This window comes from Gossypium hirsutum, chromosome D11 (assembly GCF_007990345.1).
Source record: "Gossypium hirsutum isolate 1008001.06 chromosome D11, Gossypium_hirsutum_v2.1, whole genome shotgun sequence".
NCBI classification, from domain to species: Eukaryota; Viridiplantae; Streptophyta; class Magnoliopsida; order Malvales; family Malvaceae; genus Gossypium; species Gossypium hirsutum.
In genome coordinates, this window is record NC_053447.1 from 57,887,083 (window position 1) to 57,898,483 (window position 11,401).

General features: G+C 33.6%; 1 protein-coding gene across 1 annotated transcript; it reads left to right on the forward strand.

Annotated features, from left to right (window-relative positions):
- The first annotated feature begins 3,335 nt into the window (after positions 1-3,335).
- On the forward strand, positions 3,336-8,308 carry LOC107926745 (phosphoribosylaminoimidazole carboxylase, chloroplastic). The gene is made up of 16 exons (XM_016857664.2): positions 3,336-3,700; positions 3,844-4,062; positions 4,145-4,255; positions 4,376-4,466; positions 4,567-4,705; positions 5,113-5,168; positions 5,352-5,425; positions 5,983-6,130; positions 6,233-6,406; positions 6,588-6,675; positions 6,791-6,907; positions 7,106-7,203; positions 7,286-7,403; positions 7,495-7,589; positions 7,661-7,767; positions 7,873-8,308. Exons 1-16 carry the CDS (start codon positions 3,444-3,446, stop codon positions 7,964-7,966), a joined length of 1,986 nt encoding a protein of 661 aa, XP_016713153.2. The 5' UTR covers positions 3,336-3,443; the 3' UTR covers positions 7,967-8,308.
- The last annotated feature ends 3,093 nt before the right edge of the window (positions 8,309-11,401 follow it).

Here is an 11,401-nt window from a genome sequence, read left to right on the forward strand (position 1 = left end):
CATATATATATAAAATAAAAAATAAAGCTAAATATAATACAAAACTAATTAATATATTAATACAATAGTAACGAATAAATAAAAGGAAAATAAAAAAATAAATAATAATAGCAAATTTATTAATTTTAATAAGAAAATAACCAAAATAGCAAAAAAAATGGCTAAATTGAATTAAAAACAAAATTCAGGGTCAAATCGCAAATAAATTAAAGGGGAGGGACTATAACAAAATGCGCTGAAGGAGCAAGGGACTTCCAGGAAAATATTCCCCAGTCCTAAAACGCAGCGCTTCAGCGAGGATTAAAATGAAATCAGCATAAAAATTATGGGCCAAAATGAAATAAACAAAAGGGTCAGATTGCACTGAACTATAAAAGCGGAGGGGTTGAACGCGCAAATAGCCCCTCCAGGAGCAACACGCGGATCCTGACCGCATTCGGGCTGTCTCGGATTGGGTCATGGGTTTTATGCCAAACGGCACCGTTTTGGCCATGGATGCTAGGGTCCAAAACGACGCCGTTTTTAAACCTTATAAATACTAAAAAATCAACAAAAAAAAATTTCATCCATTCTATTTCCAAAAAAAAAAAACCAGAGGAGCTCTCTCGGCCTCCCCTCCAAAAAATCGGGTTTTTAACCCCGTTTTCAAAGCGGATCTGAAGGCCAAACCTTCCTAGTCTAGAAAATTAAAAAAAAAGGACCCTCCACCCACTATTAAACCCACTCGGCGATGGAGAAAGAATCTCCGGCGATATGATTGGGCGTTCAGGTGAGTCTTTTCTTCCCTTTTTTGTTCTTATTATTTGTATGTAAAAAAATAAAAATAGAACAATAAGAGAATCAAATAAGAAAATTAAAAACGAAAGTAAAAAAAAATGCAATCTGTTTTCTTTATTTATTTATTTATTTTTTTGTGTTCGTGAAAGGGGGGAAGAAGATTACAAGGGTGAGATTTAGCTTTTATAGCTGATCTACACAACTTTTAATTTCTATTTTTTTGTTGTTGCGTGTTTATTGCTCTTTGCAGGTGTCAGACACGCATGGAGGAGGCCTAGTGCGCATGCGGCGGTGGCAACAAGGAGGCTGGTGATAGGCGACCAGCGACGGTAGGGTTTGGGGGAGGCAACTAGGTTTTGCTGAAAATTTTTAGTTTGTTGGGCTAGGGTTTGGTTGGATTTGGGCCATGTTGGGCTTTGGGCTAATGCTGTAATTGGGTCAGTCTATTTATTTTTTATTTGTAATTGGGTTTGAGCCTCCGGACAAAAATGAGTCTTTACACTTGTCAATCGTGCAGGTAAAACTGAACTAATACCAGTTTTGGACAGGTTGTAGTAACTATGGTGTCTCAGTCCATTAGTAAATTAGCTAAAGATCATGACAGGGTTGTTATTTGATCTCATTGTTTATGGTGTGAATTCCCAACAGAAATTCTAGTAAGCCGTTACTCTTACTAATTTAAATAAGCTTCCCAACCATCCTTCCGTAGCTTCTCAGCTTTTGTCAAGACATAGTCCCTTGTGTCTTCTTGATACTGATTCATTCTAAGGATAAGTGCAACACAAAACACGAATTAAAATCAAAATTCACAACGTTTCAATTTCAAACACATCCATATTTTATTTATATAAAGAGATATGGGAACTTACCTCGCCAATAGATCAGCATTACCAACTCCCAACATCCTTACTGCCAGCAATCCTGCGTTTGTAGCGTTGTTTACTGCAACCGTTGCAACAGGAACACCCCTTGCCATTTGCATCATTAAAATGAATATAAACATCGAGCATTTGGGAATGCAATGTCATGTACAAGTTCAAGTCTTACCTGCACGATTGACAAGAGTGAATCGATTCCGTCCAATGTAGAGGCACAGACAGGGACATGCATATCGGTTGGTCGATATCAAATAAGTCATATGTCACGGGATCAACCGAAGCACAAAATTGATACTTAAAAGACGAAAATCTCATTGGCGTCATTTCGAAGATTTTATGCCTAATTCTTCTACGAAGTTCTGTCAGATCTATGTTCTGGTTAAAAACAGTCGCGTTGTGTTCTTCGATAAAAAAACAACGCCGTTCTCGGTGTCACGGACCTCACCATCATAGTAAGTAATAGCACTAATACGTTCACTCATCTGCAATTTCTATTCTGCTTAGCCTCTGTAATTTTTCTTATTGTAACTTATACAACCTGAGAATGAAATTTAACTCATTTATAGCCTAAGGCCAAACAGGAACTACTGCAGAAAAAAAAGCGTTCACGTGGGAGCTTTTTCATCAATTTTGCTGATAGTGCATCTTGCTTGAAGAGTTTTTGACACCATTTGTTCAGAACCGTCTTCTCAAAATTATTTTTTCAGGAACTACAGTAGAAAAAGAGCGTCCACGTGGGAGCTTTTTTCAGTAATTTTGTTGACAGTGCATCTTGCTTGAAGCGTTTTTGACACTATTTGTTCAGAACCGTCTTCTCAAAATTATTTTTTAAAGAACTATTGTAGAAAAAGAGTGTCCACATGAGAGCTTTTTTCAGTAATTTTGCTGACAGTGCATCCTGCTTGAAACGTTTTTGACATTATCTTTTCAGAACCGTATTCTCAAAATTATTTTTTCAGGAACTGTAAAAACAATAAAATCTTTATTGTCAATATAATTTCCCTAAATCCTAAACCTAAACACAAAATTATTTTTAAAAAACTAAACCATAATTTAATTAATTTTTTAAAAAACTCTAAACCCTAATTTAATTAATTTTATTTAAAACCCCTAAAACCTAATTTAATAAAGTTTTAAAAAAACTCTAAACCCTAATTTATTCCCTAAACCTACCCTAAAACTGAAACCTAAATTATTTTAATAAAACCCTAAAAACCCTAGACTAAAAAACCTTAGGGACTAAACATGCAAAAAGCCTTAACCCTAGCAAAACATGGGCTAAAACGCGTCCCTGGAGGAGCGATTTTGTCACGTCAGCAAAGCGCGTCCACGTCAGTACGTTTTGTGCTGAAGTGGCAAAATCGCTCCACAGGGATGCGATTTGCTGAAATATCACCCAAAAACGCTCCTACGTGGACGCGTTTTTGTATTTTTTGACCCTTTCCGGTAAATAATGAAAAAATTGACCCATTTCCGTAAATAAAATTGGAAATGAGCCATCGGTAAAATAGTCAAATTTGATGCATAACGAAAATATAATTATACAAATATTATTACAAGATATAAAATTAAAATTAAACTAAAATAATCAATCTTGCATAACTACATTAAATTTTTATTAATTAATTAGAAAAAGAAGTGAAAATATAAAATGAAACCGAAAGGAAGGACAGGTTGGGGAAGGGAAGGAAAGTGGTAGCGCTGTTCTTATTTGGAGCCAAAACTCGCTCTGTTTCTCATCAAAATTTCTTGAGGAAGTGACAGAAAATTAGAAAATAATAAATATTAATGCTCCTACAAACCTCAATGGCTGTGTTTTCGAGCTCCACCTCTGAACCAGTTTCTTCTTTCAAGCCATCTCAGTTTCTTTCCCGGCCACCACCATCTCTCTCACTTCGCTTCTTCTCCGTCTCCATCGCCAACGATAACTGCAACCGCAACCATCGCCTCCGGCACTCTTCTTCTTCTTCTTCCTTGAAACTCTACAATCCCATCTTCGCTTGCCGCGCCTCTAGTGACTCTCACGAGACCGACTCCTCTCGCAGGTTTTATATTCTTCGGGCAATTAATTTATTACCCTTTTTCTTGCTTTTATATGTTTCAACGAAAACGAAAGAATATAAAATTTGGGTCTTTTTTGTTATTCTGAATTATTTACGTTCAAATGGTTTTTTTTTCTTTTTTGTAGGAAGGATGATGATTCTCCAGTTCATGGTCTATCCGAAAAGATAGTTGGTGTATTAGGAGGAGGGCAATTGGGTCGTATGTTATGCCAAGCAGCTTCCAAGATGGCCATTAAAGTTATGGTTTTGGACCCTTCAGAGAATTGCCCGGCCAGTGCCCTTGCTTATGATCACATGGTTAGGAGCTTTGATGACAGTGCTACTGTTGAAGAATTTGCTAAAAGGTCCAATTTTGATACTTAACTTATTTCCTTTATTTGTTTTAAATGAAGTATTTATGTTCATTATCTGTTTCTTGGTAGTTAGATGTGGAGTTTTGACGGTTGAAATTGAACATGTGGATGTTGCCACTCTAGAGAAGCTTGAACAACAAGGAATTGATTGTGAACCTAAAGCTTCTACCATTCGAATATCCAAGTAAATTCCCTAGGCTTGTTTACTTGCGAGCGGTACTAATGCCTGTAATAAATTGCATCAGTTTTCTTTTACTGTTGATACCTGAATGGATGTTAAGCATAATGTACTTTTTACGACGAGTTATCAAGCTGGATTTACTATTTTACAGGATAAATATCTCCAGAAAGTTCATTTTTCTCGGCATGGCATCCCACTTCCTGAGTTTATGGAGGTTGCCTTCTGTTTTTTATTTTATAGGGGTTTATTCTATTGTATTGAAATTCTTTAAAACTTATATTGATATATTGGTCTCTCTGTATTGATAAAAACAGATTAATAATCTAGAAGAAACCAAGAGAGCAGGTGAAGTATACGGCTATCCTCTTATGATTAAGAGCAAGAGGTTAGCTTATGATGGGCGAGGAAATGCTGTTGCAAAGAGTGAAGGAGAGCTTTCTTCGGCCATAGATGGTAAGGGAGATGCTATTAGAAAGGAGATTTTTGTAGCATTTCATCATTTTCTTAATTCATAATGACTTACCTTAATTTTTTAAGGCATAGAATTTCTCTAAATATTTGTCAAAGACTAAAATGTTGGTTGTGGGTATCATTCTAAATCTACAATTTGTATAAATGTTGACTATATCAATATTTACAGAAGAACATGTCTAATTTGATGTAGATGTTCATATGGTGATTGTCACTTGGGACTGGAGAAGTTGTCTTGTATTCTTTCCTTTTCTTTATTAGTATCTAATTTTGCCTATGACTAGTTCCTTGTTCTTCTTGACTTTGAAATTTCTCATAAACTCCATTTTTGTAACTTAGATACTGAACATTTACTTTTCCAGTTTAAAGAATTTTCATTTTTATTGCAGTTCTTGGTGGATTTGGTCGTGGTCTGTACGTTGAGAAATGGGCTCCTTTCATAAAGGTGGATGTCTAGAATGTACTGTTGACTTTTTTACTATGCATTTTTTTCCTCTTTATTTATTTATACTTGATAACTTCATGCTCACTGTATTGATGGGGTATTTTCCGAACTGCCTCATCATGATACAGATAATTACTATTTGTTTATAGACATACTTCTGAATTGTACTGACATTGCTTTTAGGAGTTGGCTGTCACCGTGGCAAGAGGAAGAGATAACTCTATCCTGTGCTATCCAGTTGTTGAAACTATTCACAAGTAAGACATTCACGTTCCTTACTAGAATTCCATTTATTGTAAATTAGAATTATGTGATAATATTTACATATAACTTGCGAGGAGCTCTGTAAATCTACTATGACTGTAAATTTTGTTGGGGATGAGGTCCGGCAAAGGAAGAAAACAGAGAGCACAGAACAATGAAGCAAGATGCAAGAAATATTTTTACTTGCTCACAAATGTGCAGCAAGGGAGCTTATGGCTGATAGCTCATTTTGCTCATTCATTCAACTAGAAAAAACAATACATTTATAGCCAAATACATCACCAAATACTACCTACTACCACTAATCATACCTTGAAACAAGTAAAACTTAACTTGCACACAAGCTGATTATGTCAATCAACGCCTAAAAACATCAAAACAATACCAACTTAGTTCATTTTCAACTAAGTAGCTTAACAAAGTAACTAAACAACCTTGCTGTTACAGCAAGCATACGTGCTGCAGCATGTTTACAAGCCGCATGCACTTAACCAAAAATATAACAGCAGCATGGTTGGTCAATTTTCAACAAATTTGTGGGCTCTTATAGGGAAAACATATGTCACATTGTTAAGGCACCTGCTGACGTGCCATGGAGGATCAGAAAACTTGCAAATGATGTTGCATATAAAGCTATAAGTTCATTAGAAGGTGCTGGTGTCTTTGCAGTGGAGTTGTTTTTGACGAGGGATGGTCAGGTGTACATCTGCTATCTTTATGAGTTTTTTATTCCACTCCTAGATGGCCAGCAATAATTCAGCAATTCCGCCTTTGACTGACCTATTCTTTGTTTCTATTAGATTCTACTAAATGAAGTAGCTCCAAGACCTCATAATAGTGGTCATCACACTATTGAGTCCTGCTATACATCACAGTTTGAACAGCATTTGCGGGCTGTTGTTGGTCTTCCTCTCGGTGATCCATCCATGAAAACTCCAGCTGCTATCATGTACAATCTACTGGGTGAGGATGAAGTAGGTTCCTTCTCTTCCGTTTCCGTAACTTCCTCACCTTTCTGCTTTTATGTTTCTTATCATAAATTAAAATAACTTTATACATGAGTATAATGTACCGAAATTTTCTGTTTTCCTTGTGCTTGTGGGCAGTAAATTAGTTTGTTAGATTTGAGTTACACTAAAAATTGTATGGTTTCAGGGGGAGCCAGGTTTCAAAGTGGCTCATCAACTTATAGCAAGGGCACTGGAGATTCCAGGAGCTACTGCTCATTGGTATGATAAGCCAGGTTAGGTCTGCTTTAAGTTTCCTCAGGCTTATCCATCTCGCTGTCCTATTTTTTTTCATTTTTTTTCTCTCATACACATGTTCTTATTAATTGGCTGTCATGATGGTTTTACCAGAAATGCGAAGGCAAAGGAAGATGGGTCATATAACTCTTGTTGGCCCTTCTGTTGGTGTTTTAGAAGCACGGATGAAATCAATGCTGAGGGAAGAAGGTTATGAAAATCCGAATGAAGGTCAGTTGACCTAGAGTTGATGCTTGAACTTCAATTTTGTTGTCAGTTTGTTTTTTTGTTAGACTTACTGAATGCAAATTTATTTAAAGGTTGAATTAGAACTATGCAGACATAACTGAAATTGAACCACGTGGAGAATTGAAACTACCGTTGGTTGGCTTTACTGACATTTTGGATCCTTTTTGTTGCTAAATGCAGTTGCACCACGTGTTGGGATTGTAATGGGTTCGGATTCAGATCTTCCAGTTATGAAGGATGCAGCTAGAATCTTAAATATGTTTGGTGTGTCTACTGAGGTTGCATTTATTTTTTAGCTTAGAATTTTTGTTTACAAATGATGCAAATCCACTTTGACTCCATTGATTAATTTATTTGCAGGTTCGGATAGTCTCAGCACACCGGACCCCTGACCTGATGTACTCTTATGCCTCCTCTGCTGGGGAGCGAGGCATTCAGGTTATCATTGCTGGTGCTGGTGGTGCAGCTCACTTACCAGGCTAGGTGTATATAAAACTATTGTTTAACATCATTCTCTAACATGCATTAGTTATGTTAGTGACACTGATGAGGCCTGTTTTGAATTATAGGTATGGTAGCTTCACTTACACCTTTACCTGTTATTGGTGTCCCTGTCCGTGCCTCTACATTGGATGGAATCGATTCACTCTTGTCAATCGTGCAGGTAAGACTTGAACTTGTACATGACATTGCATTCCCAAATGCTCGATGTTTATACTCATTTTAATGGTGCAGATGCCAAGGGGTGTTCCTGTTGCAATGGTTGCAGTAAACAACGCTACAAACGCTGGATTGCTGGCAGTAAGGATGTTGGGAATTGGTGATGCTGATCTATTGGCGAGGTAAGTTCCCATCTCTCTTTATATAAATAAAAGATGGATGTGTTTGAAATTGAAACGTTGTGAATTCTAATTTTGATTCATGTTTTGCGTCGCACTTATCCTTAGAATGAATCAGTATCAAGAAGACACAAGGGACTATGTCTTGACAAAAGCTGAGAAGTTACGGAAGGATGGTTGGGAAGCTTATTTAAATCAGTAACAGTAACGGCTTACTAGAATTTCTGCTGGGAATTCACATCATAAACAATGAGATCAAATAACAACCCTGTCATGATCTTTAGCTAATTTACTAATGGACTGAGACACCATAGCTACTACAACCTGTCCAAAACTGGCATTGCTTCAGATGGAAAATAACAACAATGCAAGGGAAGAATTGAATGGGAAGAACAGGTGAAAGGGGCAACGCACAAACCTTTTTTTGCTGTAAGATCATTCTTTTCTTGTCTCTCATTTTGAGTTTAATAACTTGATTTCATCTATATTTTTGTTGAAGTGCAGTAACTTATTATTTGTTAATGGAGATTTATTTCATGTTCAAGACTCTGGTTTGTCCTGATTTATGAACTGCATTTTGAAGCAATAAAAAAAAAAAGGATGATTTTCTGCAAAAGTAACATGCAAATTTATGTCTCATGTTCAAAAGCTGAAAACTGCTAACTGGAATATATGCTTCCAAGTTCCAATGGTGTTTCCTTTAATTGGTGTTTTTAGAGAAATTATTTTTATTATCTCTGCTAGGCAAAAAGCTAAAAAAAAAAAAACAGAAGAAGATATTCCAAATATTTAAAAAAAAAAAAAGGCGTCACATTCTAATAAAAAGTGTTTGTACGCATGTCACTGGCTCACTGCTGGCCAGGGCTATCGTTTCATAAAAAAATAATTTAAATTAATCTGATTAATCAGTCCTCATTTTTCAAGTATTAAAAGAAAGTCCTTTCATATTATTATTATTATTATTATTATTATTATTCGAGCTTTTAACATAATCTATAATCTAATATAGAAATATCTCATTAATATTATTATAATCGATTCTTGTTTTTCTCATATTTTCACATTATTTTTAAATAAAATATTTAGAAATTACAAAGATCAAATAATAATATCTTTGATTGAGTCGGTGCCACAATTTAAATTATTTTTAAAATTTAGCATATATGTTATTATTATTACTTTCCAACCTTACATTTCATTATTTATCTGTTCTAATCTTATGATATTTTGAACGCATACAAATGTATTATTTAAATAGTTGATTGGGTTGATGTTACCCATTTCAAACTCAATTATGAAATTATTGAAAACATATTCATTTTATTAAATAACAAGCATTAATATGAGGACACTTTTATCATATAATAATTTATGTAAAATTTTTAAAAAATATAAATAATAAAAATTAAACTTAAAACATTAAAATATTAAGTATACTAACTTTACCATTTCAAATAAAATCTTTCTAAGCATCAAGTAAAGTTGATTGAGTTTAATCAACTCAAAATATGATTTAAATAATAAGAATGTTTTTAATTTTTTAAATACTTTGGAGTTGAATCCTAAATGAGAGAGCATCAGTTACTTGAGGGAGAAGCATTAATATAAAAAAGTCAGATGAAATAGACTGATTCAACATTGAAGTCACATATATGTATGGAGTATAGTGCTTGGCATTCAAGGTCCGTGTGTTTGATTTAGACTTCCACCTTATTCTAAAGTCATTAAACCGCGGCTTTTTAAACGGTCAAAACACACATCTATTTCCCATTTCTCATTTCCCATTTCCCATTTCCCATTTCATGTATTTAACATCTTTAACCCATCATTTTTCATATCATCAACACTCGAAACCTTTTGTGTTTTCCAATATGCCTTCGCTTAAACTTACTGTTACATTCCTTTTCTGCATTATTTTGTTATTCCCCTACCAACATGTTTCCGCCATAAGGCCTATCCCTCATGTTGAAGATCAACTGTTTGCTGCGATATTCAATAAAAATCTTATAATTCAAGTGCTTCAAAGGGGCACGGTGCCACCGTCTGGTGGAAACCCCTGCACTAATATACCCGGACGTAGCGGCGGTGGCTGCTAGGTGCCCGTCTTGCGCCTCCACGAAAACAGATCAAACAATAAAGTTTCATCAAATTTGTATACACAAGTAATTTATTTCTTGTAAATTGGTTTTTTTTTCCGGGGAGGAACCCATGGGAAATTATTCTACGATTCAATTAGTTGATAATTCTTTTTATTTATTTTACTATTATTCCAGTGTTAGTATGGAAAAAAAACCATCGACCAATTTTTCGAATATAATAAGGGTATGACTACTGTTCAGGATTACGGTTTATCTTAATTTCTTTATCCAAATATACCATATTATAAATAAAAATTACAATTTAAATTCATTCATATTTAAACTTTTACAATTACTAGTAAGTTTAACGGGGTTACTTAATTATGAATAGTTATAATTTGATCATTCAATTATTTGTATTTCATCATTTAAGTTATCTCTTTGTTAGCTTTCAATCATTAATTTGTTATTCCTCAATTGCACTGTCAGTCAATCAATTATCGATAAATTTTTAATTGGGTCATTTAATTATGAAAATTTATAAAAATAATTATTAATGTTACCAATTTAGTCAACTTCGTAAAGGGCTGATGGCATGGCACATCAACTTACAAGCTTTGAACTATTACTAAAATATACTTTTAAAATTTCTTTAATAAATCCAAAACAAATCTAAAAAAATTCTTAAAAAATTAAAAAAATTATCGCCTAGTGAAAAGAAGGAAATGGCCGTGTGAAGTCATTAATCATGGACCCAAAGCATTTTTCAAAAAAAAAAAAAACTTGTTAGAATTTTATGAAATTTTTAAAAATTTTAATTAATCTGCACATAATTATAATTTAAAAAATATTTTTATAATTTCAAAGAAAAATATAAAATTTCATTTTTAGAATTTTTGATAAATTTAGATTTTTTTGGATTTACATTAAAAATATTCTAAAAATACTAAATTGATATTTTAGTTACATATCAGGAATCAAATTAGCTATTAAACCTATGAGTTAATATGACATGTTATCATTCCGTTAATAATAATTTTGTAACTTTCATAGTTAGCTTATCAAAACAAAAACTTAATAATAATTGGGAAACTTAACATTATAGCTTACCTAAACATATTTGAGGAATAATAACTTAATGACCCATGTTGACATCCGTTAGCAAGTTAACTGAGGGATGACTTAAATGATCAATTTTGAATATTTGAATGATTAAATTATAACTTTTCATAATTAAATGATCAAAATTTAAATTTACTAATAGTTAATGACCTTGAGTGAAATTTACCCTAAATCTTTTAGATAATTACATTTATTTTTTTTAAAATAAGAGTTTTTTTTAAACTTCATGAATTATTTATTTTATTATTTTACACACATAATTATTTTATTGGGTTATCTAAATAATAAATTACATTTCATCAAAAATATTTCACGTATGAAATTCCACATCATCCTGTTAACTTTTTTAACGAAACTTTTATCAAATCTGTTAAAAAAGATAATTTGAAAAAAAAAGGTTGATGGCCAAAAAGGACTAAAAAATTACAATTAGTACC